Raw genomic sequence first — 27,831 nt, 5'->3', positions numbered from 1 at the left:
CCATTTCCGGGGTTTACCGCTAGGTTTTGTGGGTGTTATAACTCGTACTGTGGTACTTCATTTCCATTTTGACCCAGGGGTAGGGGCGTTCCTGCAGGAATGCACACATGCAGGAACGCCCGAATTGTTGGCTGCAGTGTTGCACAACACTGGCCTGATTTGATGTGTCACAGTCAATGCATTTTGCGTGCGATCCTCACTCTGTCTCGTCGGGCACAACTGATGAGAACGTTCATGCAAGGGCACCAAATTGAAAGAACGTCGTGTAGCTAGCTAACGTTAGGTGCTGATAACATTTACAGCATACAGGTAATAAACAAACCAAAAGCCAGCCCAGGTTGATAAGCTACTAAACCTGATTTTAACTTATGATGGAGCATTATTACCAGTTACTTTTCCTGGAGCTTCGAGACAGGACCAGAAATCGTTTAGACTAACGTTAGTATAAACTTACTGAAGCCAAGTGTTTTGTCTGCTAACGTGTATCAGCTAGCTAAGTTAGCTACTAACGTTCCCTTAATGCTAAGCAAATAAATCAAGCAACTGCTGTTAGCTTCATTGTATTTCTATGCCAGATCATCTCTGCTTGCCAGTTGTCATGGGAACATCAGGCAGACGTCCTAGTATCCAGGACGCCAGGGGGGAACAACAGAGCCAGACAACACAAACATTTGCATTGGAGCAAGAGGCAGTGAAATAAATGCCATTTGGGAAGCAGCCTGTGAAAGGGTCCATATGGCCATTCTGTTACCTATAATGTTAAAATTCAGTTTTTACAACAGCTAGTTAGTTATGATACCAGTTTCATCTAATTCTGCAATATTGAAAGAAGACCAGAAGCCACCAATGAAATGGGTGAACTCTTGTTTAAAACCTTTTGGCATACTCCAAGCAGGCTGTCATATGCTTTTTACTGAGGAGTGGCTTCCATCTGGCCACTAACATAAAGGCCTGATTGGTGGAGTGCTGCAGAGATGGTTGTCCTTCTGGAAGGTTCTCCCATCTCCACAGAGGAACTCTGGAGCTCTGTCAGTGACCATCAGGTTCTTGGTCACCTCCTTGACCAAGGCCCTTCTCCCCCGATTACTCAGTTTGTCTGTGCCCAGCTTTAGGAAGAGTGTGGTAGCAGGATTACAAGATTGTTATATTTATACACCAAATGGTTGTTTTATTCTTGCCTAAAACAGTGAAAGGGTCCATAACGCCCATATTTTCATAGTTTTTACAATAAATTGTTTTCCTTTTCAGTGAGAACAGTACCCTCTGCTCAACTCAGCAACCTCTGAACGTGTATGTGTCTTTCGGAGGGGTTGAAATAAAGTATAAGGCATGTATCTGTTAGATATCCGTGTACATTGGACAATAAAGTTTTTTCTTCTTTGCAGGGCCTCAGCCTGGTGATGGAGGACTCCGTGTACCCCGGCCGGGCCGTCAATCCCATCCACAAGCTGCTCTCCAGAGCCCCTCTCCAGGCCCAGGCAGCGTACTCCAAACTCACCCACCCCTTCTCCCTGCACCCTCTGCTGGCGTGGCTCAGAAAGGCCCTGGTCCTCAACCCCTTTGGTATATCAGCCTGCCTGAGGTCTGGGAAGTCGCTGGTCTTGGCTCAGCAAGGTAGGTTACTACCACCTAAAGTAAACCTTTATATGGATCATTCATTTAGATTTAGATGTTACAGTCAAAGAAGGCGTGTTAGTATGTCTATAGAGGTTAGTGAGTTATCTTGTGACTGTTTTATAGCTCACCTTGTGGGAGAAGTAGAGAGCTATCAGGATTGAAGCATGGCTGTGTGTCTGTGACTGACCATATGTCTGTTCTCCTGTCCTCCAGTGGAGGGCGCTATGAAGAGAGCTAAGATCGCCCGGAACACCCACATTGCCCCCAAGGCAGCAAGATGGTGCTAATGTCACAGTGTTCAGACAGACCTTGGCCAAGGACTCAGACAAGCTAGCAGTAGCTAACGTCAAAATACACTGCTGCAGTGATGCCTTATGCTTCGAACACACCGACAGCGTCATTGCATTTTGGTACACCAGAATCACATTAATTTCCAATGAAACGCTGCGTTTGCCTTGCAGCATTGCATTGCAGAGGCAGAGGCAGTTGCAGTGCGTTCATTGGTGCATATGTTGGATTTATCGAACATATGCGTCAAACTATGCGTGGACGGCTTGACAGAAATGGTAGCAGAAGGTGAATGTTGAACTTTTAGACATCCAGATGATGCTGCGTACTATTTTGCGCAATGACGCAGTCGGTGTGATGGAGGCATTAATCTACCTGCTCTCTCCACTCAGGTCAGGTTACGGAAACCATATAGACTGACCCACTTAACAACCACAACAGATCAGCTTCAATAGAGACGGTAGTAGTGTTTATGGTTTGTTATTGATATCATTTCCACTTTTGACTGATGACTTTGATGATTTTCATCTCAGCCATCATTCAGTCCATCACACAGTGTTGGTGACTAGAGTTCTACTGTAGTTAACATAGTAAAATATTTCTGAAGTAGTGGTGAAATGTTCTGTTATGGTATGGGGGGGGAGGTTAGTGTTAGGATATAGACAAACACTACCATGATACACTTCCACACGCCATCCCCAAGTAGTAACACCAACCGAGTCGAGGGCTCTGTTCTGCCAGGAAGCCTAGATAATTCCTTAGGGGCGAGGGATCAAGATTGCTTGTCAGTCCAGGGGACAGGAGGCCAGAAGCCTCTCAGCCGGCCGTTGTTTGTTTCATGGTGTTAGTTCATCTCTTTAGTTGGGCGTGCGTTTTTGTATTTTTCCTTTTTGTACATATTTATGTTTCATCCTCTGAACAAATAATAATATGCTTGGAATGGCCTACCAAGAGGTCAAGAAGGAGCTGGCCCTGGACCAAAGGTAAGGTGGCTGTCTCCTGGGTAAATACATTTAACACCTAGTCGCACACACTTCCAACATTTATGCACACATCAAATCAGGTTACAGACCATTTAGCTGGGCCTAAGACCCCTAGAAATAACGAGGACAGCAAAATCAGTACACTACTTATTGGTTTTGTAGCAGTTCCTTTAATATTGCTATACTGTAACAATGTCCATTAGCTCAGATGAGATGACATTCCCAGTGGTGTGTGTGTTTCAGATCAGTGAGCCTAAACGTCAGGGTGGTGTGTTTGGCTGGCCATAGGGTCCTCCTCCTACTGTTCCATCCACACCCTGAGCCCCACTCAGCCCATACTCCTCCCCAGGATCACTGCTCTCACCCCAGGGCCCTTCCACACACTACCCCTCCCTGGAGGATCACATGGCGAGTGTGGGTTTAGCTGTGGTGCCAAACGCCTGGGACCAGCCCTTACTGCTGGGTGTGAAGGGCACCACCCCAGACCCTGGCTCCTACCGCTTGCTGCCGCCCGCTGAGTTTTTAGAATTGGAGGGGGACACGTGTGAGGTGCCAGGTGGACTGCCATAGATGTACCAGAAGGCCCATGAGGAGAGGGAGAAGAGTGTACAGGACTGGCAGAAGACGGTAAAGGATGCCCACCTGAACAAGTGAGTGACAGAGCAGACACAGACACTACCAGTCAGCCATTCTACCGCTTAGATTTATCAGCAATTTGACCAGCGCTCAGTGAATGGAAATATGAAGTGCTTTCCAGGATCAATGTGAATATAATGCAGCCACTCGAAATGTCCGTGACTGTACTGTGGCTTACTTTACATAACAAGTGACCCAGTTGTTTTCACTAATATGATTTACAAATAAATACAATGATATAATGGGGAGCTAAAGGAGGGGCCCAAGTGCACATTTAAAGTGAACTCTGGTTGTCTGTTAATGTATGAGTCTTGTTCCTGTAGTAAGTAGTCTGTTTTCAGGGAGAGGTGGCGTCAGTTCCAGGCCCTGGTGGAGCAGAAGTTCCATGAGTGGCTGTTGGAGTCGGGACACAGGCATGGGTTGGACAGCCTTATCCCCCCCCTGCATCACATCCCAGGACCCCTCGGACAGTGACAGCCTGGAGGCCAGGCCAAATGACACCAGGCAGGAAGGGACATGTAGACGGACAGCGGGGAGGACACCTTTTGCCTTGCTGACTTTTTGGGTTCTTGTTGATGGAGATCCCCATACAAAGAAGCTTTTACCTCACATTCAGCTGTTTGCTTCACAGCCACTGGTAGCTCTAAGCCCTTTGTTTGCATGCTGTCCACAGTTCCAGGCAGGCCTGGATCTGATCTGAGGATCACTAGACTGCAGAAGGGTGGCCTGGTATACACCTCTGGCTCTGTTCTAGTCCCCTGTATGCTGTATAGCCCTCCCACTGCAGCATTCCTTCATCTAGTTGAGACTGGTGCGTCCAGATTCTCTACCCTTGCACACTCACTCTCATGGATTTACCAATGGTGGGGATGGTAGAGAGCCAGTGGTCCTAGAGTACTTGGGGTACGATTGCAGGGTACCTATTGTTAGCCACTCAGGTTAGATCTGCCTAGAGTCTGGTTCTTCTGTTGTGTGTACTGTACCAATTAAATAATAGGGAATCATTTAACTGTCTGTTAAATTCAGAGATTGACCTTGTCTAGTATAGGGGAAAGATGTATTAATGTATACATGTGATATGATATTGTTGTTAATATGTATTTTCTGGTAGCATAGGAGAGAGGGTGTGAGGAATTTAAAGGCCTGTGCCAAATTTCAAGGAATGTAATACCTTTAGCACCTGAGTGCCAATCTGTTTGTGCTATCATGTCAGCTCCTTATCACTCATTGTCATGCCAAACTGTTTCAAAATGTTTGACTTTGGCAATGGGGTTGGCAAGAGCACAAACCGATCTGGGCCCACGCTAGTACCTCACTCAGATAGGACTTTGGTCTGTCGACTATAATAGCCACCTCAAAGAAGATGGCAGAACACAGTGTTATGAGAAGAGAAAGATGCCTTTGAGGGGGCAGTTATATCCCGTTACTGTGTACTATAAAAATAAGCCTAGCATGCTTCAGAGAATGCTGATGTTGCTAGGTAACCAGGTATTTCTCTTCCTTATTAGTCATTTGCTTTGCTTCTTCGGCCAGTGTGGATGGATGAGATTGTATTATTGTTACTTTGCCTTACTTTTATTATTCTTCTGCCTTGCTGCTGTAGTTTAGTTCTCAGGGTCTTCCCCTGTGTATAGCCTCTTTATTGTTATGTCATCTTATTGTGTTTTATTTTATATTTTACTTTAGTTTATTTAGCAAATGTTTTCTTAACTCTATTTATTGAACTGCATTGTTGGTTAAGGACTTGTAAGTAAGCATTTCATGGTAAGGTCTACACCTGTTGTATTCCGCAAATGTGACAAATAAAATTGATTATGATTTGCCTTTCGATTAAATTGCACTATGTCGGCCTTCCTACACGTTACAATGGAAATTATTTTCAATGTTTTCTAAGAGCACAATTTTGTTTAGTTCTCTTTTTTCTTTAGTCATGAATAAACAATTCATTTTTGCTTTGACATGCCTTTTATTGTTGAATATTGTACTTAGAGACCCTGTATATCGACCTCAGCTAATGTTTAGTTATAATGTTGGACAAATCACAAACCATTACAATTAGCTGTAGCACAGTCAAAAGGTATAGAGATAAACTATTTTTGGCTAAGACGGGGGAGCAGATGTTGAACAATCACCTCCTAATCCCTCTCTTTGTGTCTTTTGTTCATTCATTGGCCCTAGAGGAGGAAGGAAAGAGTGATTGATTGGCCTGCACGCCTGATTCATGCTTCTTGGTTGTATTCTAGTGTAATGGACCTTACATATTTCAAATGTCTAATGAATGCCTCCAAGTTCCCCCACATACATATTTCCCCCATGTGTGTTTAGTTGAAGACATGAATACACCTGAAGAGAACTTGTGACACTTTAAACAATGGGGGCACAATATCTCTGCATCTGGGCAGAATTTGGCACATTTGGTAGCCTCTTGGCCTGAGGTGGTAGGCACATTGGGCATAGGCTGGGGGTGACGGGAGGGTGTGTGTTTTGGTGGATGTAGGGGGCGAGGTGAGTTGGGGGGCAATTCAGCAAGCCAGCAGAGAGGGGGTCAATGGGCACTCTCCCCATGCTGTCATTATGCCGTAATCCCGCTTCACTTTTCTGGAAAAACTGAATAGCACTAGAATCACTGACTCAATTTTTGGATCTCATTTTCATGACAAAGCAATTGTTCCACTCACTGTTTAAAAACTGGGAGGCTGGGTATATAAAAGGGCTTGGGTGGCAGGACCAGAGGCATCCAGCATCCAGACTTCAGGGAGACCAGCAGACCACCGCTATCTATCAAGCCTAGCCCACAAACAATGTCCAAAATGGGCAGGGTGAGTAACGGGTATGGCCGCTTGGCTCTGGGCTATCACTGGCTCCATCAGAACAGGTTCTAATGATACAGTATAGTGGGCAGGATAGTGACTGTATGGTGGCAGTAGCATAGCAGTGACTTTCTGTGGTGTGTTTGGTTTAGTTATGGGATGGACAATTTTTATATTTTCTGTCAAACTTGGCTGATTTATCCCGCTGTCATAGTTGCCATAGTAATAACAACGTATTAGTATAATTGTAATGTAAGTGTAATAATACTAGTGTAATAGTATTTTGTGTGATGCCTGGTATACAGGTAGAGGGCACTATTGCCAGACAGCACAGCTCAATCCCATCTGTGAGTTGGAATGTTGGTTAAAGCTTGTCAGCACTGGTGTTCTGCAGAAATGGACATAATCTCTGTCTGTCCTAAATACACATTTTATTATGAATACAGTCTTCGATTTGGCATATAAGTGCCATCAAAAATATTTACATTGGAGTTATTCTGTGATGGAAAGACTAACTCAAACTGATGAGCTTACCAAATCAAATCAAATTTATTTATATAGCCCTTCGTACATCAGCTGATATCTCAAAGTGCTGTACAGAAACCCAGCCTAAAACCCCAAACAGCAAGCAATGCATGTGAAAGAAGCACGGTGGCTAGGAAAAACTCCCTAGGAAAAACTCCCTAGAAAGGCCAAAAACCTAGGAAGAAACCTAGAGAGGAACCAGGCTATGAGGGGTGGCCAGTCCTCTTCTGACTGTGCAGGGTGGATATTATAACAGAACATGGTCTTGATGTTAAAATGTTCATAAATGACCAGCATGGTCAAATAATAATAATCATAGTAGTTGTCGAGGGTGCAACAAGCACGTCCGGTGAACAGGTCAGGGTTCCATAGCCGCAGGCAGAACAGTTGAAACTGGAGCAGCAGTACGGCCAGGTGGACTGGGGACAGCAAGGAGTCATCATACCAGGTAGTCCTGAGGCATGGTCCTAGGGCTCAGGTCCTCCGAGAGAAAGACAGAAAGAGAGAAAGAGAGAATTAGAGAGAGCATATTTAAATTCACACAGGACACCGGATAAGACAAGAGAAATACTCCAGATGTAACAGACTGACCCTAGCCCCCCGACACATAAACTACTGCAGCATAAATACCCACATCTATGGCTTTTAGAAATAGCACTAGCTGCAAAGAAAGGCATCAGGAATGTGTTGCGTGGATTGACTTGTTCTTTGGTAGGTTGGAAAAAGCAATTCATTGTGTAAAAAGGTACCTACAGTGCAGTGCAGAGCTTTTATCAAGTTCAACCCACTCACTCCACTCTGGTCTCTTTTGTTCTCGTCCAGATTGTCTTTTACGAGGATAAGAACTTCCAGGGCCGTCGTTATGAGTGTGACAGCGACTGCACCGACTTCCATTCCTACCTGAGCCGCTGTAACTCCATCCGTGTGGAGAGTGGAGCCTGGGTGGTGTACGAGAGGCCCAACTACATGGGCTACCAGTATGTTCTGACCAGGGGAGAGTACCCTGAATACCTGCGCTGGATGGGCCTCAACGACCGCCTCAGCTCCTGCAAGATGATCCACTTTGTAAGTCTGCCACTGCCTCAGTCCTACAGCATTATAGTGAACGAAAAGAGATATCATTATGTTTCTTCAATAACAGTATCTAGATGGGGTATGTCTGTTAGGTCTATGCTGAGCTGTCTGAATGGGGTGTACGGTATGTTGTATTATAAACCGGGTAGTTTGGGTCCTGGATGCTGATTGGCTGAAACAGCATTTCAGCCGTGTGTACATCAGACAATATATCACAGTGATGACGCAAAAATACTTGTTTACTGTTCTATTTACGTTGGTAACCAGTTTATAATAGCAATAAGGCAACTCTGGGGTTTGTGGTATATGGCCAATATACCCCATCCCCTCTGGCCTTATTGTTTAATTAGAGCACAGAACACTGTACACTTCCCTTCAATGCACAGGGTAGGCTATACATTGTAATAGTCATTTCATAGATCAACAGAAAAACCAAGAATAGCTATTATAGTGATAGCAAAAGTGGTATAGACAGGAATATGCAAATAAACCATTTCTGACTGTTCGTCAGATGGGCATATTAGGCATCCCAATCCCAATGAGGCCAGGCACAGAACAGTGACAGTGGCGGTTCACCCAAGACCCAGGGCTTTGTCAAAAGAGTTCAATACCAGCATATAGCACTGATCAAGTGATTGTGGCACTGATCGCTATTGGCTGACCTGGAGCTGGCAGGAAGAATCAGACCTACACTTCTACTGTAGAATCAATCAATTTTCCAACTATGGTGCAGAATATGGTGGTGGAAATATTCTCTGTAACACAGGAAGCCATAAACAGCCCAAACAACAGCAGTGAAAAAAATACAGCATGTTATTAAAATATATGTTTCTTTTCTCATGATGGTCCGTTCAGTTTCAGACCAATCTCAAGAGTTTAAAAACGTTGGACTGGTGATGGGTTGGTAGACAAATGCATTTTGGGTCGACCAGAACATCGACAAACACACAACAATGCTTTACAAACCTTGTGTGTTACTAACTATCCTTACATCCTAGCCCCCAAAATAAACCAGAAGTTGCTGAGTAAGAATCTCATCTCCCTATATATCCCTCCTTCCCCCTTTCTCTTACCCCACATCCCCTCCCCTTTCTTTCCCAATCCCTTGCACTAACCCCTCGCCTCCACCTCCACTACTACCACCATCCCCCCCCCATCCCCACCACCCCCACAGTCCTGTGGGACCCAGTACAAGATGCAGCTGTATGAGAAGGATGACTTCGCGGGCCAGGCCTTCGAGGCCACCGAGGACTGCCCCTCAGTCCTGGAGAAGTACCGTTGGAGGGAGGTGTACTCCTGCAAGGTCCTGGATGGCTGGTGGGTCTTCTACGAGCACCCCAACTACCGCGGACGCCAGTACTTCCTGGAGAAGGGAGAGTACAGGAAGCCTGGGGACTGGGGTGCAGTCAGCCCCACTGTCCAGTCCTTCAGACGCTTCACTGAGTGATCCTCCTGACCATAACAACACCAACCTCAACACCAACCTCAACCTCAAACCCAACCTCACTACTATCATACGTAATATGCATAATATGGACTTTGAATAACCCTAATACTTCTTGATTTTGAATAACGCCTATCCTATTACTTTGAGTCCTTTGATTGTGACTTTACTGAGGTCTTTCTCCTGAAATTAAAACTTGGCTGGTAAGCAGATCTGAAAATGTTGGCATTTTTTTTGTGTGTCTGTGTCAGTGAGTGTGTGAAGCCGGAAGGTAGGAGGTGTATTCTTTTGTCCAAAATGTTTGACCCTGAACTGATACAGCCCAAAGGGAGATCAACTTCTACATGCGGAATTTAGCCACTGACTAATTTTGGTTCAAGCTATAAGGAATATCAAGTGAACTAATAAGACAATGTCATCATGACAGATGCCAAGATATCTTATTGATGCATCACAGCTCTAGTGCCAGAAATTGACCCAGCTTTCCATTACCAAGTCGATACTTTACAAAAATGTCCTCACAAAGAATACCTCTAGCGACCATGTCTCATAGTTATAGAACCGGTTTCAGGTCTACAGTGATGGGGTGAGGGTTGTGATGAGTCACAACAGAGAAGCAGTTTCCCTCACCACCAATCAGAGCCATCGTTGTTGACTGGTCAGAGTCGCCCAGGAGAGTCGAGCAGAAGGAATGCCGAGCAGAAGGAGTGCCGAGCAGAAGGAGTGCCGAGCAGAAGGAGTGCAGCATGAGAGGCCAGGGTACAGCAGACTAGAAGGGTAGGGCAGAGAGAGATGACAGTTGGCACTCAGTGAATCCATTTTTTATTTGTATTTTATGTATTCAATGTACAGTGTGGGTGTACATTGAATCCATTTTGTTTGTGTTGTCTGTGACCTTGTGTGCACTACAGTGAATACATGGATGTAATATAACTGGTCAATGCCTACAGTACTCAGCGTCCAGGCTGAGCTCCACACTGCCCCTTTTGGTCAGATCTGTAACAGCAACCCCTGGCACGCCCTCCTCCTGAAGCAAACCCCTCCCACCAACATCAGCCAATCACCAATCACATGGACACTGTGGGAATATCTGGAACGAACGGAGGATGGTGCCCGTGTTAGAACAAACCTTTGATTTAGCAGCACAATATCCTGGGCACATTTAGAGGAGGACTACATTGTCTGAAACAACTATCCATTAACTCACTCAATGTTAACCAATATGGAAAACGTCAGCCACTAGACTCTGTTTTCCTGTGTCTGAGTTGTTGAAGCTCCACATCTGGGCACTAGAGGGGGTTGGAGGTGTAGTCTCTCCCAGCAGAAGCCTGTGGTGGTGGGCCTCAGTCAGACTGTATCCCCCAGTGGAACACTTTCTCTACCCAACCCTCCACAGATCACTGCCCCTCCTTCATATGGACAGGCTGAATGGGAGAAGCGAGGATCAGCCCTCTATAGGAATTTGCAAAAACATATAGTCAAAGTTCTGGGGGTATTGTATTTATTTGTTGTTGGCAGGCTATGTTCCCCTCAGCTGGATAATGCAGGAGGTAATAATATAATGAACAGCAAAGTTTTAAAAACACCTCAGTCCAACACTGGCCATCAAGACACAGGAAGTGGGCATCAAATGTTCTGCCTCAGCCTCCTTCCATCCTCCAAACACAAACAGGAAGTTCTGACCTGTGAGGAAGAGACCGGAGAAGGCTGTTGAGGCATGATTCCTGCTGAAAAACTGACTTAAAGGCCCAGTGCAGTCAAAAACGTGATAATCCTGTGTTATATATATATTTCCATACTATGAGGTTAGAATAACACTGTGAAAATGATGATACCCACTGGGTACACACTGGTTGAATCAATGTTGCTTCCACGTCATTTCAATGAAATTATGTTGAACCAATGTGGAATAGACATTGAATTGACGTCTGTGTCCAGTGGGTAATGCCCTTTTAGTGTAAGAGCTGTTTGAAAAGACCGCCTGAAATATCAGCTTGTTTAGTGGAATGGCGTTTTGGCCTGCCTGGTGTAAATTAGTTGATAGACCAATAAGAAAGAGAATTCCAAACCTCTCTGCCAATAACCACTAGTTTTCTGTTTTCCCCTCCCCACTCAGGCCACTCCTAGCAAAATTCTTTCTTGAGAAATTGCTCTTTGCTAAGAAACTATGTTTGTTGACCATTTTAACTGAAAACAATCACAGTAAGGTTACCCAGAAGTGATTTGATATTGAGATAAAAATGGCTGCACTGGTCCTTTAAGATCAGTGTTTAAGAGTACTCACCCATGGTCAGAGTGTGCCTCCATCTTGGTTGCCACTACACGTCATTTTCTTCAAGGATAGCCTCACTGATGCCTGGTCGTCAGGGGCAACGGGGTTAGGCAGGTCACATTGTCATAGGTCACTCTGAGGAGGGTTCTGATTGGGTTGAGTGGGGAGGAGTGGCCACCAAACACCACAACTCCCCGCCCAAGCACAGATGTTACTGTGTGATACAGTATGACACCTGGGAGGAGAACAGAACCTGATCAGGAACAACTCCGGGCTCTATAACCTATATCTAGAGTCCAGAATGTTTCCTGGTCAGAACAAAACACAGTTTTTGTTGGAAAACTCAATGCCCTAATAGTACCATTGACCAAATCCATTGGACCCTCTTACCCCAGTCATTGGAAGATGTCACACAGGCACATCTCCAGCCACCCTTGGCTCTGATGAGGAACCTGGCTGTAGTATCCTCTCTACCCCCCCAGCCTGAGCCCCCAGTGAGCAGCACCAGCCCAGGACCCAGGGGCATAGAGGCCATCCACAGACACTCCACACACAGCTGCCCAACCATGGGCCTCACAGCCAGGGGAGGCGGCTCAGCACCAGCCTCAGGGGAGGGATGGGAGACACTATGGAGAGTAGACACAGAAGAGGACACGCCAGACATCCGGTATTCTCTGTGATGATACTGGCATTAGTGTTCAATAAATGAAAAGAAGTAATGGAAGAATAAATGGTTGCAGTTTACTTTAAGTGGCACTAAAATCTATGTATTACATAGATACTTTATTAATCCATGAGGGGGAAATTCATGTCAAACAGCAGCAGACAAAAGACTAGCCACACTGTACGAGACAAAAACATGGTAATTACATAGGTAGGTACATTGTAACTACAGTGTGGGTATCAACATATATGTTGGGTGACTGAGCAGAGCGAGGCTGGTTAGAGAGCCTCTGGAGGCAGTGAGGAATACTTCTGGTGCCACCCCTGAAATACATAGAAACAGGGAAATTGAAAAGATGGTCAAAATAAAATGTTTGTGTTTGTGTATATCTTTGATGGGGAGGTTGATGGCTAGTGAGTTGAAACAAAAGTAGACTGCAGGACTCTAGATTAGAGTAACTCACCTCAAACACATCGAATGGTTCCAGGCTCTCTACTCCGCATGTCTCCTTCTCTGGTATCAGACCCAGGTAGAACTCATTCATATTCAAACACAGACACTGTTCCCAGCCATGTAGACAACACTCAGCCCACACACTTAACAACACTTATTCAACAGAGGTACAGTACATTTATATGGCTGCTTTAGGTAGCAGCAGTAGCTTTCAGTCAACCATACTTTCCCTGTTCAGGAACCTGTGCAGTCCTGTCTGGGTAGTGTCTGAGCGAGTGCAAGGTGGAGCTGAGCTTCAGGAAGTGGTCGTGCATAACTCGACCAAAGGGGTTGTGGGGGCGGATCTATTCGTACATCACAAATGGCAACTTGGGGAGGAGCCTCGCAGCCCAGCCAATAACAGCATCCGACCTGGGTCAAGAGAATAAGTACAATTACACTTAATTCTAACATGGATACCAGGTATCCACCACCCTTACACACAAATACACATGAACAAACCAAAGCATGCACACGCACGTGCATGCGCACGCACACACACACACACACACACACACACACACACACACACACACACACACACACACACACACACACACACACACACACACACACACACACACACACACACACACACACACACACACACACACATACACACACACGAACACATTCCACTCCATTCTCACACTGTGTCTCCATGTAGGTGAGCACCACTTCAGACAATAGCAGGGTAGGGGAACTCCAGATCAGCCCCACTTAGAGACTCTTCCACTTGGGGCTTCTCTCTCACATCCACCCCTAGCAGATGGTACTGACCACCGTGAACATAAACAGGGTCTGGACACACATACAGCTGTTAGATGTATCACAGGCCAGCACTCAGCATAGTGTTCACACTGTGTGTGTGTGTGTGTGTGTGTGTCTGCGCGTGCATGCATGTGTTTATTTGTGTGTAGTGTAATAGATAGTGTACCTGTGGGTCAGGATGAAAGGGTATCCAGCCACTATTCAGCTGAGTGTTGTTATTGATAAGAGCATCTTTGCGCCAGGAAGTCCTGCTCAAACACCACCAACCCCGCCAGAGGCAGGTTAGCATTTTTATTCATGAATTTTCTGGAGGCAGATCTGCCCCAAGGCAGAAATTATGTGATTGGTTGCCCCAATGGTGAGGGTGGAGCTTACATTTCAAACGGGCTGCATGCTCTGACAGGACATTTGACCAGCGCTTGTTCCTAACCTTAACCTAACCCTGACCTTAACCATAACCTTTGACTAACCTTAATCTTTACCCTTACCTTAACCATTTTACATTTCAAATTCAATGGGGTGACTTCAGACTTGGTCGTCACTAGATTCCACAGCCACAAAGTCATAATTAAAACGTAGGCCTAATAATAAAACAGATGCATTTGCCGTTGGTAAGAAGACCGTATAGTAATATATTGATTTGACTTTTATCATAGAGGCCTAAATCATAATCATATTGCACAGCATGCCTCTCCTTTTCAGACATGACTGGTTTATTCCCACCATTTATTAATCGCTCATTCAATAGCCAACAATGTTCAAAATGAAATAGACCGGTAACCTCCCGAGTGGCGCAGCGGTCTAAGGCACTGCAACGCCGTGCTAGAGGTGTCTCTACAGACCCTGATTCAGGCTGTATCACAACAGGCTGTGAACGGGAGTCCCATAGGGCAGTGCACAATTGGCCCAGCGTCGTCCGGGTTAGGGTAGGGTTTGGCCGGGGTAGGCCGTCATTGTAAATAAGAATTCTTAACTGACTTTCCTAGTTAAATAAAGGTTAAATAAATAACCTATGGCAGTAAACCTAGCCTATTTCGTCCCAGAGCCTATACCTGCAATCATGTATTGAACAACAATTCATATTTTGCATAGAAGTGTGGGATGTAGGCAGCATTTACTTTCAAGTTGTTCAATAAACAATCGGTGTTTGGTACTCACTATAGGGGGCATACGTAGTCAGTTGTCCAACTGAATGTCTTCAACAGAAATGTGTCTTCCGCATTTAACCCAACCCCTCTGAATCAGAGAGGTGCGGGGGGGGGGGGTGGGGCTGCCTTCATCTACATCCACATCACCCGGGGAACAGTGGGTTAACTGTCTTGCTCAGGGGCAGAACGACAGATATTTACCATGTCAGCTCGAGGAATCAATCCAGCAACCTTCTGGTTACTGGCCCAACGCTCTAACCACTAGGTTACCTGCCGCCCCAGTCACTGCAACAGATTAAAACATTCTGCCCTCAACTCTACAGAAATGTGATAACATCTGATATTCTGCTTCTTTAAGAAATGGACATGGCCAAATTCCAACATTTCCAAATCATACAGCAAATGAGGGTGTTTTTGTTGCCATAAAAGGTAAATGGAGGTTATTTTCCAAGCTGGGTTGTAGCGCACAAATATAACATGGCTCTGATTTATCAATAAAAACATGCCTTTTTGTTGCGTGCGACAGTTTGTTAAATCCCAATAATTTCTGGCGCACACAAATCCCTGAATCTCCACATATGGCAGAATTTAGTAAGAAATGTACACCTGGTTGATAAATGAGGGCACTGGAGAGAGAGAAAGTTACCAAGATACCATCTCTAAAGAGAGAGACAGAGGGTTGTGTGTGAACATGACCTCAGCTGTCCTCAGCTAGAACCCTCACAATGTTAAAACATGATCTCTACCATTGATGTAGTGGTAAACTGTGATTGCTGTCCATGGTGAATAAAGTAACTCTCCCTATACTTAAATACATTTTTCCACAAAAGGTGGGTAAACCCTCTCACAGAATAAAAAAGGTGTGTATACTGCGTTTACCCTCCACTACACCACTGATCTCCACTGTATATAGATACTGTATATATAAACACTAGTTATAAGCATTAGTTATGACTAGTAAATGTTGAGATTTGTGGTGAAGCAGGGAGCAGGAAAATGCACTCACCTACCTAGCATGGTAGATTATTAGCCCTCATGCACACAGACCTCACCAGTGTCATCAGAAACAAACAACAAACACAATAATGATTAATACATTTTATTTTAAGAGTTTTTCAAGACACCCAAAGTCTCAGTCAACTTTATTGCTTCAGTCAAATCACATCAAACTTTAAAAAAAGAAATGTCAGTCTTCCAGTTCACGCAGTCGCTTCAGTTTCATAGTGTTTGGATCAGTATTCTCTCTTAAATGAGAGAGGGAGGGAGACAGAGAAAGAGGAAGAGAAGGAGAGGAAGAGAACAGGGGAGACAAATAGACTACCATTGCTGTTCCCTTTTCCTATGATGACGTTATGACTTGCAGTCTGGTGTCTCTAACGTTTATCTAGTCAAAGTGCAATGAGTGCTAAAATAGCATCTGGGTCAGAGGAACATAATACTTACAAACCACAGGAGGTTGGTGGCACCTTAATTGGGGAGGACGGGCTTGTGGTAATGGCTGGAGCGGAATCGGTGGAACGGTATCAAAGACATCAAACACATGGTTTCCATGTGCTTGATGCCATTCTACTTGCTCCATTCCAGCCATTATTATAAGCCGTCCTCTCACCTCCACTGATACAAACAGTCAGAAAGATTGAAAAGAGAGACATACTTGGTTTAACCCAGACCTCCCACACACTTCCCAAGCCAGTGGGGGGCCAACCCTGGTCCTGGAGAGCTATATATATTTACTTATTTTTTAAATGTAACTAGGCAAGTCAGTTAAGAACAAATTCTTATTTACAATGACGACCTACCAGTGCCTTAGTCCACAAGCTTTGTAAGTTACATACTGTATCAACATTAAGACACCTGATACAGTTTATCAATGTCTTGATGAGAGGTTGATATGTTGAATCAGGTGTGCTAGTGCTGGGCTGGAACAAAAGCCTGCCCAATGCAATTCACCACCCATTCACAGACAGATCCCTCGGTAGGAGGAGAACACACACCAACTCTGACATAAAACAGCATATTATACACTATACAGTACATTGTGAATGAATACCAGTGACATCACAGGATCAGAGGTAATGAACTGGTTTGGAATGCTGCTACAGACTGAACTGTGACCTACAGGGTCACGATCTCGTCACCTATTGTGCATTTAGAAAAATAATATGAGAAGGCAATGGAAGAAGGCGGAAAAGAGGAGTGGAGGAGACTTTTACCCAGGGCTTGGTGAATCAGAGGGTCAGGGGGGATGTGTTTCTGATGGACTTTAGTTTGGTCCAAGTGTGTGTGTGTGTGTGTGTGTGTGTGTGTGTGTGTGTGTGTGTGTGTGTGTGTGTGTGTCTGTGTGTGTGTCTAGCTGACAGACTTTAGTTTGATCCAGGTGTGTGTGTGTGTGTGTGTGTGTGTGTGTGTGTGTGTGTGTGTGTGTGTGTGTGTGTGTGTGTGTGTGTGTGTGTGTGTGTGTGTGTGTGTGTGTGTGTGTGTAGTCTAGCTGACAGACTTTAGTTTGACCTCGGGGGCGGTTTGTTGGTGAAGATGTGGTATTTATGTTTATTTATTTTCCCTTTTGTAGTGTTTATTTTACTTTTGTTTATTATCTATTTCACTTGCTTTGGCAATGTAAACATATGTTTCCCATGCCAATAAAGGAACTTTGCCACAAAGCAGGCAAATCAAACGCTCTTCCTCTTATTGAGGAGTATTATTGATAACGACCTTTGGACATTACAAATGTTGTTTTTTTGTGGCGGGAATGCGCTTCCATAGATGCGGTTTACAAATACAAATATTTTACTCAATGAAATATTTGGGGTATTTTTTGGGAGAGTGGGCACCTTTGCACCTGACGTGAACTAAACGTGGAGGAATGCCGTTATCTATCCGTTTAAGAAAATCGAGAATGCGGCACTGACTGCGACTGCGCGAATTTGCAGGAAGCGTTAACAGTCCTTTTACCAGTAGATAAATTGTCAACAGTCAAGACTCAAGACTGGGACCTTAGATCGTGTTAGAGACAGCGCCAATACTGTCACTGGTATGTATTGATGTTTTTCTACTCCCCGTATGTAGGCTACATGGGACGTGTATCCGCAAGGCTGAAACAGAAGAGCGTCAAACCAGAGCTGGGGCGGAATTGGCTCATCCGCATCAAAATGACTTGGCTACAACGGAGTCCATTCTCTACGGAGATGCACCAATTAACAGATAAAACGGACAATACCTGCATAACTCCTATTCTCCAATGTAAAATAAAAATAAAGCTAAATGCGTAGCAGGTAATTAACAATGGCAAAGCCACATACGTGGTTTGATCTGTGGTGGTGAAAGCACAGTCATTCTCCTGATATAACAATGGGTGTGTTCGAGGGCTAAGCCTCATGAAGCCGGCAGCAGACGAAAGTCGGCGAGTGAAGTCGGGGGAGATGACAGCCGAAAGTCGGACAATGTAGTGGTATTCCAACATTAAGGCTCAGATCAACATGGCAGAGTCAACATAGCTGCTATTGTTTATAAAAGTGTTTCTGTATAAATGTCTAAAGAAACTTCTATACCTCCATATCACGCACTCACAAACTGGAAATATAACGTGTGTACAATTCATTGGTTAGAGGGGTCTCAAATATCACTTTTCATTTGTACCCCCTGTAACTTTAGAATCCATGCAAAGTTGGTTCTTGTTTCAGTCACATAAACGTGGCCGAAACAAAAGCACCCTAATGATTGGTGGACAAATAGTGCCTCCCACAGGGCAGGTGATGCTGCACGGTGTAGTTGGTGAGAAGCAACTGTGGCGACTTCATCAAAAACTGTATGACCTTTGAGCACATGATTTTTGTGAAGTTCATGCAGTCGACAAGTCTGAAATTATTTATAACCATAATGAAACAAACTTTGAAATTACAGCGTTTGGATGCGTGTGACAGTGGGGAGTGGGAGATCATCACACTCCCGTCATTGGTGCAAATGACAGACATGACCATTTTGTCCTATCAATTGGACCTGGAATGGTCGACACCTCCACTTGTTTTGACCGCACCATGATTCCTATGGCGATGTATAATGCAGGCTAGCGCACATCCTCAGCCTGTGTTTTATGTCAGTCACCCTAGATTTGTGTGAATGGGCTTTATTGCAGATCATGTAATAATCATGTAATACAGATGAAACAATTACCCACCTGTCCAGACTGAATGACACCTGCTGTCGTGTGAGCCACTCTTTCCTTTTTCCATTACCAGCAATGCTTTACATAACAGTTCCCTCTATTGTCATTCTCTCATCTGCAGACAGAAAGAGAGGAGAGGGGAGGTAGAGAAAGACTTCACATCCTAGAGATCCCTGTAGTCTAAGCTCCCATCACTGGGAGGCCCCACCCTCCACCGTCACCATGGCTACCAGAGGGAGTGGCCGGCCCAATGGCACGCTGCCCCAGACCAAGATATGCCAGTTTAAACTGGTCCTACTGGGAGACATGGCAGTGGGAAAGTCCAGCCTAGTTCTGCGCTTCGTCAAGGGACAGTTTGATGAGTTCCAGGAGACCACCATCGGAGGTGATGGGGGATGGGGGAATAAGGGGAGGGGAGAAGTTGACGGGCACTGCTGGGCAACTCTGTTCAAATCAAATCAAACTTTATTTGTCACATGCGCCGAATACAACAAGTGTAGACCTTACCGTGAAATGCTTACTTACAAGCCCTTAACCAACAGCGCAGTTCAAGAAGAGTTAAGAAAATATTTACCAAGTAGACTAAAATAAAAAGTAATAATAAAAAGTAACATAATAACAATAACAATAACAAGGCTATATACAGGGGACACCGGTACCGAGTCAGTGTGCGGTGGTACAGGTTAGTTGAGGTAATTTGTACATGTAGGTAGTGGTGAAGTGACTATGCATAGATAATAAACAGCGAGTAGCAGCAGTGTACAAAAGGGGGGGGTCAATGTAAATTGTCTGTTGCCGATTTTATTAATTGTTCAGCAATCTTTTGGCTTCGGGGTAGAAGCTGTTGAGGAGCCTTTTGGTCCTTGAGTACCGCAGCATAAGCACACTGTGCGAGATTTCCTGGATCAAGTTGGGAGGGTTGTCTGAGATGAAAGGACTAAGTTTTACATCATGAGTTATTCATCCTCTCTCCCTCTCTCAGCTGCGTTCCTGGCCCAGTCTGTGTGTCTAGACGACACTACTGTGAAGTTTGAGATCTGGGACACAGCGGGACAGGAGCGTTACCACAGTCTGGCTCCCATGTACTACCGCGGGGCACAGGCTGCCATCGTGGTCTTTGACATCACCAAGCCGGTACAGTCATCAGCACACCACAAAGATGCATGCTCAGAGCTAACTTTAAGAGTTAACATGTATTGTACTGTATAGAAGCTTTAGCCCTCTCTATCATGTGAACATAGCCATGTTATTTAAATGTTGCACTGTATCTGACTCCTCTTTCTCACCTCTCCCCTCTGTCCCTCTCTTATGGTCTCTATTTTGCCCTCCTGTAGGAGACGTTTGAGCGGGCTAAAGCCTGGGTGAAGGAGCTACAGAGGCAGGCTAGCCCCAACATTGTCATCGCTCTGGCAGGCAACAAGGCGGACCTGGCTGAGAAGAGACTAGTGGAGTATGAGGTACTGTACTCAACACTGACTCGTTAAGATGTTAAGGTCTTTACTATACAATGACTTAATGGTATACCACATTTGAATTCTAACTGGGGATTCCCAATACTGATGGATGGTTGCCTGATGGATAGCCTTTTCATTATGTGTTGCCTGTCTGACAGGAGGCCCAGACCTATTCTGAAGACACTGGACTTCTCTTCATGGAGACCTCTGCCAAGACTGCCATGAATGTCAACGAACTTTTCCTGGCCATTGGTGAGCTCCCATCTTTTTCCCAACAATCTATAGGGCGACTTCTAGGGATAATCATTTAGATTCAAATCAACTATTGGCTTAAGAAAAAAGTTTTTCATGACCACATCACATGACCAGGAAAAACTCCAGGGCATAGTTCAAAATAATAATAACAAACATTATTATTGGCCTCTGACAAAGTGTGTTCCACTATCTCTGCAGCCAAAAAGATGCCCAAAACGGACACCCAGAATCCTACACATGCAGCGCGACACCGGGGAGTGAACCTACAGGATCCTGAAGCCCACAACACCCGATCCTGCTGTGGAGGAGGAGGAGGGAACTAGGACCCCTTCACCACCATCCTGCCATCCCTGTTCCCAACCTCTGGGGTCGGGCAGGGGGAAACCCCCTCCACCCTCCCTCCCATCCACAGACAGACAGACCGCCATTGAGAGAAATAGAAAGAGGGGAAGAAAGAAAGAGGGAGTTTGAGTTGGACGGTTGTCTTTTATGAGTGTTTGCCTCACCAACCGACGCCAGAGAGAGATTTTGGACAAAGACTGACAGACATGAGGAGGAAAAAGAGCGTGAGAGAGTGAATACTTTGTATAGTATTGAGCGCTAATCATGGATGTTTTGCATTTTGTCTGTCTCGTTTAATTTCAATCATGGTTCCATTTGGTTATGCAATCGCTGCAGTGTCAGTTCTTGAGTGGCAGAGAGGGAAGAAAGGAGAGATGGAGCCTGAAGGATGAGGGAATGAAAGAGTGAATGGGATGCAGGTCATACTCCCTCCCTATAGTATTCCCATTTGTGCACCTCACAGAGGGGCAGAGCTGTATTAAATGCCCTCTCATCACCCTCCTCTGGCATGAGCCCCAGGCAGCCTGGACAACCTTAACCCAACCCTGAAGCCTTGGCCTGGGCCATTCCAGATACTCCCCAGTCCCTACAGATAGAGTAACCCATGTTAGATGGCACAGGTTACCCACAATCCCAAACGACGGAGGGAGGATAACCACAGTTTATTGCCTCTTCTGATGCCCTAATTTCCTCTGGTGCCCTTTATTTATTTGAACCCCTAGGCTATATTATTATTATTACTCCTCAGAGCAGCGGTGTTGTGAAACATCATGCTCATCCAGGCCTCTCCTCCTCATTTATCTATCTTCCACACACAGATGTAGATGTACACTGAAGAACCCAGAGTCCAGTATTTATTTGCTGTTGGGACTGAGTGAGTCTGCTCTAGGCCATGTCTGTCTGGCTAGGCCTTCACTGGAAACCTTCACTGTTTCTAACAATCAATCCACTGTCTAGTGCACAATTGGTGATATCCATGGCCACAGTCTCTCCTGGTCAGTTTACATTGTCAGGAGAAATTCCTTGCCCCTCGTAGTGATAACTTATAGTTGGTATTGATCTCAAACCCTAGCCTGGTCCCAGATCTGTCTCCCTCTGCTCAACAATGACTATAGGAGTTTGCAAGACAGCACAAGCAGATCTGGGACCAGGCTACTCAAACCCCTCTAGACTTGCAGTCCTGTAGGTAGGAAACCAATGCATCTGGTATCTGGCCTGTCATGTTGTGAATGCAATGTCCATGATCTACATGATATGTTCTGCTGTTCTTCATTTGTCTTGTTTCTTACTGCTTAAGAGTTGATGTAATTGAAAACATTGTAAACAAACGCTTTTAACGTTGATGACTAATGAGCTGGTGCTGTTCAAAGCACTAGAGCGAGACGGCAAGCTTTGGTGACAGAGCTACTCACTCTGTTGATGGATTCAGAATTGACCCTTTACCCCTAGACATATTTATGTAGATCTGAACAGATCAGAAAGGTTAATGCATTATGGTAGTTGCTTAACCTGGCCAAATGGGTGGATTATTTTTGCCATATTGCTTCCACCTCTCCAATTGTTTCAGATCTACAGGAGTGTCTGGTGTAGGGAAGGATCCATTTGGGACGTGTCCAAGGCTTAGCTAAAAAGAATACGGATGCTTACGGGGGGTTTAAAAACAAAACAAGAAGTGCCTACTCCCATTATCTTCATATGTTCTTTGATTTGGGTATGCTGTGGCATGTTCAATAGGCAGAAATGTACTTTTTTTTAATTTAACCTTTATTTTATCAGGGGGTCATACTCAGACCAAGGTCTCTTTTACAGATGAGCACAGAATGACAGAAAATATACACATCAAAATGCAAACAGAAAGAAAAACACACTAGCTAGGTTTCCATCCAATTGGTGACAGATTTATGTGGGTCGGCTGGGCTGGTAGATTATATAATGGGATTATTATGGATAAGAGCAAGAATAATCGTTTTTGTTAAACGGCAGTCAAGCGTCGATCATGTCACCAGAATAAGACCATCGATATTTATTGGAAAGGAGCATCAAGATCACTATGCGCTTTCACCACCCTGTGAAGTTCATCACATTTTATTTCATCTGTAGCCTAATAAACTGCATGCTTTTTCCAAGTCATAGTGGGAGGACAACACACCATATCGTCACATGACTTCAAGTTTACTTCCATATGATGGTTATTATATCAATATTTGGGAATAAAGGTGTTTCCACCACCATTTCTCACATAATTAAGACACAAAAAAGATCCCACCATGTCGAACGAACAAATTCTGTCGGCATTTAAAAAAATCGTACCGAAACTACCTGTTTCCATCACAGCTGTCGTGAATTTTTTTATACGGTATGACATTACCCGCAAGAAAACGGTCGATGGAAGATTGTTCCACAAATAAGGTGCAAGAAAACTAAAAGCTGATTCACTTACTCAGTAGATACCAAAGGAATTTCCAGAGTTAGCCATCCCAGCTAAAAAGTAAAAGTAAAGCATCTCCCTGGACCTCAACATTAGCTTGTAACCATTAACTCTTTCTGCACAGTGTAATTCTGCTCTTTGTACAGTTGTAAGGAGCTCTTGTCAAATACAGTATATTTTGTCACCTAATTTTATTGAAACTGTTGATTTTACTAACTAGAGTACTTATATCATTACGCTGGAATTAGTCACTAAGGACACCAATCTATGTGATGAGCTCTACTTAATTTAAAAGCAAATTGTTTCATGGGCTGTCATCATGATTAATTGATAAGTCCATGAGTCACTCATTCATTAACTCTTATTCTATGATCACAGGTTCGTGTAATAATGATGACCTCCACAAAAACGTGGGAAAGACTCAAACTCCCCTCAGCTCCTCTGTAAAGTGTTGTTCAATAAAGATGTGCTATTGCGCCATGTGTGCAGTGAATATGAACTGAGGGCTTGTATCATAAATGGTTTAGTCCAGTTGTGCCACTTGTCTCTGTCATGGGTTAGGCTTGAAATATAGTTTTTCATTTGGGGGGGGGGGGTTGCAAGAACATTTGGGATGCTTTAGGGGGGCTTTCAAAAAAAAAGAGGTTTAGGCAGTCACAAAGCACTGCATAAACATGGGCCTGATCTCAGAATGTGTACAGGAGTAAAGATGTCATACACAAGGTTCATGTTCAAAATTCGGTCCAGGGGTCCCCCCTGGGGGAACGTTTTGGTTTTTTGTCCTAGCACTACACAGCTGATTCAAATAACCAACTTGTCATCAAGCTTTGTTTATTTGAATCAGCTATGTAGTGCTAGGGCAACACCCATAACGTGCATCCAACGGAGGGCCTCAGGACTGAGTTTGGGAAACACTGATTAGTGTACAAACATATTCATGTTCTTTACACAGGTTAGCATTTTTCGTCATGAATCTTGTTCTGGAGGCAGTTCTGCAGAGTGGTCACTAGCTGGCACAGCTACAAAGTCAAAATATGATTTTAAACCTAACCTTAACCACACTGCTAACCCTAATGCCTAACCTTAAATGAATACCAAAAAACTAGTTTGAGTTATCATGAATTTGTACAATATAGCTAATTTTGACTTTGCAGTTGGCCCTTCTAGCAGAAATCGCTTAGTCCTGCCTCCAGGGCAAGATTCATGACAATAAATATAAACTTGCATTCTTTACATGATATACTTGTTTTATTTACAACAGCCCTTTTGCAGTTGACCCACACTAGAAAACAACTCAGTAAAATGTCTGAAATCAACATTTGTCCAAAATTTCATTATTTACAAAAACAGAAATTAGACTTAAAAACATACATTTCCATCATGGGATTCTCCCCTCTTCCTTTCCTAACAAAACAGCTCTCTGTTGGTTTGCAATCAAGAAGGACAATAGTTTTTCATTGACGGACAATATCAATATAAAACCATCATGAGAATCTTGTATATTTCACAACAGTTCCCACCAAAACGTGGGTCAAGTTCCAGCCCTAGTCCTCACTCTCCTTGTTGTTGACTGCTGTGTAGATGACCTGGTTCCTGTGTTTGATCCTGGAGTTGCTACCCGTACTGCTGGGATCCCCCTTCTTCCCACTGCTGCGCTTGGGGATCCGGACATGGGGCTCCTCCCCCTTCCTTTCCAGGGGTGAGGAGTGAGAGGGGGTAGGCAGGTTGAGGGACAGGCCAGAGGGAGTAGCGGGGTCTGATTTGGGCTCAAGCATGGACAGGACCATGCGACTGGGGGGGTAGCTCTCCAGAGGCTCCCTGAGTCCCGTCTCTCTCCTGCTTCCCCCGTCTCACCCTCAGGCACCACTGCATCAGGGCCCTCCCCCTTACCCTTTTTCTCTCCTCCCTCCTTCTCCCCCTCTTCTTCCTCTATGGTCATCTCATCAGGGTTGTATGAGCTGGACAGGCCTGAGGTGTCACTAGGGTACTCACTGGGTTCATCCGCACTCGACATCATCATCATCCTCCAGCTCTGGGGCTCCTGTGCCCATCTGTCCCCCGACCTGGGCATAGATGTCTGTGAGGCCCTGGGTGGCACAGAGCTGGGTGGTCTGGGGGTTGGTGCTGTAGCTGGGATGGGGGCCAGGCAGGATCGTAGGCTGGCACGGTCAGGCTGAAGTTGTCTGGGATGGACAGCTCACCTCCCAGTTCACCCACAGCCTCCATCATGGCTGCCTCAGACGCACTGATGTCCCACCTGGACAACATACAGAAGTAGTTAAGTGTGGGTGTGTAAGTGAGGGGTGGTCTGTAAGTATACAAATGTGTATGTGCGTGAGAGAACAAGTGTTTAAGTGAGATAGCAGGGTGTGTCGTATGTGTGAGAGAGAGAGGAATACAGACAATGTGAGTATTTGACCTTATGTGCAGGCCGTTGTTCTGTGGAGGGTTCCAGTAGTTAGGGCTGACAGCCAGCAGGTTGTCTTTTAGCCTTCGGGATGGCCAGCCACTCTGGATCATACTCCAGAACCTGGGATGAGCTTGGGCCTGTCTGCTACCTCTACGATCTGAAACACACACCATACAAGTCAGCATCAACTCAGACATGCACCATAGAGAAGACACCTATAGCCCTTACTAGCATAAAACAAGATCTTCAAGCAAGCTGTTTCACAGACCAAGATGAACAGATGCTCCATAAATTCAGGAGTAGGTTTAATCTGGATCTATGAAACTGGACCATAATCACACACCATCCATGCCACGTGTAATCACCCTCTCTCACCTGTAGAAAGTCCATGTAGGGGAGGCACTTATCCAGTGAGAGGAATTTGGTAGTGCGGAGGGCAGCATCATCATTGGCCTGAAGGTAAAAACAGAGCAGCAATATAACCAGTGCTGCATAGGAAATATCAGTTCCGTGACCTAGCAACACAACAATGACAATCAGGATAAAGAAGATATTGGTTTGGGATTATGCAAAAATCACAGAATCTTAATTCTGATTAATCAGAAAGAATCACATCTCTGAATATCCACAGCAGTCTCTCTACATAACCGTAGTCAGTTCAGCTCACCGGGTGCTGCATAAGGGCAGCAAACTTGACGTGGAGGTGTGCAGAGAACCAGTAGTTAGGCTGCAGATGGGCCAGGAGCACTGCAGCCGCAGGACTCCACCTCCTGCCTCTGGAACAACTTCTTCCTCAGTAGCTGCCCCGTGCTGCCATAATGGTAGATCCCACGAGGCCAGTCATGGGTCAGGAAGACATCCACAGCCATCTGGATCTAGTGGCAAAATAGGGGAGGCATGATGACAAATATGATAAAATGGGGGGGACATAATTTGATATATTAACCTTGTAAGTGGTAGTCACCTGTTTGAGTTTGAAGACATCAATGTTCCTGATGTGGCAAACACTGCGTAGAGTTTCTGGGATATGGAGGGAACTCGTAAAGCCCTGTAAAAAAAGGACATTCATTCAATGTTAAAAACGGTTGGGCTGCAACGCATTTGCAGGAACAGGAGGATATATCTACTAGAGATTTTTGACCTCACATTTCCTGTATTCATGCCCTTTGAAGATTCCAGACAAGCCACCTATCCTTACTCCTTTGTAGCGCACAACGCCAGCATAACCTGATGGAACACCACATACACTGTTATTATTACATGCACAATAACATTTTCAGGCAAGTGAAAACTGCTCCTGAATTGCCTGATGGGCAAATTGCCTTGAGATGTCAATCTGTGGAACTTGTAATATGCGTGTTAACTTTGTAGCCAGAGTCTAAAGGTAAGGTCTTACCCACCAGTCCTGGAGGTGGTTGGAGGCCTCATGATCCCCCCCCCCCCCCCATGAAGATGGTCAGGACCAGAGCTTTCTACTCTCCAGAGTAGTACCTGCAACAATCAAGATACAACCATCAGAAATACAACAGATTGTCCCTTAAACTAAAGGAACCATAAGTAGTACTGACAGGGTTGGGTTTAACCCACATGGCTGTTGATTCCTATGGCATTTAAATCCATAGAGGTCACCAGATTACAGTAGCTGCCCTTCTATGTACCTTCTGATATACTGTAGCTACAGTAGTAGTTTGGTTTGCATAACGAGCTAGGTCGAGGGAAATAAATTAATGATATGATGAGAAAGACAAATATAGATACAGTATAATAAAAGTTAGCATATTTGCTCAATCATTTGTGTTGGTTGTTGTCGCTAGCTCTAGAGATCTGCTGTCAAAAACTCTCTCTGGGGTTGTAGACAGGTTGTAGCCTTGTCCTGTCTAAGAGACATGGTCATATCAAACGTATTTTTTTCTTCTTCACCTTTTGCTATTTTCATTTACGACGTAGCGTGATTATGATTATGTTGGTTTGTTCCGTTCATCTCAACCAAAACGTATGAATCGAACATATTTTCCCACCTCAGCCTATTTTGCCTAGAGCGCATGCGCACACCACA

The 27,831-nt window shown here is 44.7% G+C and overlaps 3 protein-coding genes and 2 pseudogenes across 3 annotated transcripts; 3 read left to right on the top strand and 2 right to left on the bottom strand.

The window, feature by feature from the left end:
• The first annotated feature begins 2,844 nt into the window (after positions 1-2,844).
• LOC106586347 (TBCC domain-containing protein 1-like) lies at positions 2,845-5,359 on the top strand (annotated as a pseudogene).
• Positions 5,360-6,208: 849 nt separating this feature from the next.
• On the top strand, positions 6,209-9,589 carry crygs2 (crystallin, gamma S2). Its single transcript, XM_014173540.2, has 3 exons — positions 6,209-6,343; positions 7,682-7,924; positions 9,108-9,589. Exons 1-3 carry the CDS (start codon positions 6,326-6,328, stop codon positions 9,378-9,380), a joined length of 534 nt encoding a protein of 177 aa, XP_014029015.1. The 5' UTR covers positions 6,209-6,325; the 3' UTR covers positions 9,381-9,589.
• lcmt2 (leucine carboxyl methyltransferase 2) lies at positions 9,589-13,468 on the bottom strand. The gene is given in 10 exon segments (XM_045707896.1): positions 9,589-10,146; positions 10,336-10,412; positions 10,415-10,471; positions 10,664-10,827; positions 10,962-11,013; positions 11,016-11,116; positions 11,728-11,884; positions 12,040-12,337; positions 12,777-12,919; positions 13,456-13,468. Coding segments are annotated over 10 exon segments (1,278 nt in total). The 3' UTR covers positions 9,589-9,930.
• A 4,002-nt stretch (positions 13,469-17,470) lies between these two features.
• Positions 17,471-23,864, top strand: LOC106586350 (ras-related protein Rab-5B). The gene is made up of 6 exons (XM_014173541.2): positions 17,471-17,755; positions 19,008-19,271; positions 19,869-20,020; positions 20,221-20,343; positions 20,499-20,592; positions 20,794-23,864. Exons 2-6 carry the CDS (start codon positions 19,109-19,111, stop codon positions 20,916-20,918), a joined length of 657 nt encoding a protein of 218 aa, XP_014029016.1. The 5' UTR covers positions 17,471-17,755; positions 19,008-19,108; the 3' UTR covers positions 20,919-23,864.
• Positions 23,865-23,951: 87 nt separating this feature from the next.
• On the bottom strand, positions 23,952-27,827 carry LOC106586349 (lariat debranching enzyme-like; annotated as a pseudogene).
• Positions 27,828-27,831: the final 4 nt, after the last annotated feature.

Source organism: Salmo salar, chromosome ssa25 (genome assembly GCF_905237065.1).
Source record: "Salmo salar chromosome ssa25, Ssal_v3.1, whole genome shotgun sequence".
NCBI lineage: Eukaryota > Metazoa > Chordata > Actinopteri > Salmoniformes > Salmonidae > Salmo > Salmo salar.
The sequence above is the reverse complement of the archived record's forward strand: the minus strand, read 5'-3'. Positions and strand labels throughout refer to the sequence as shown.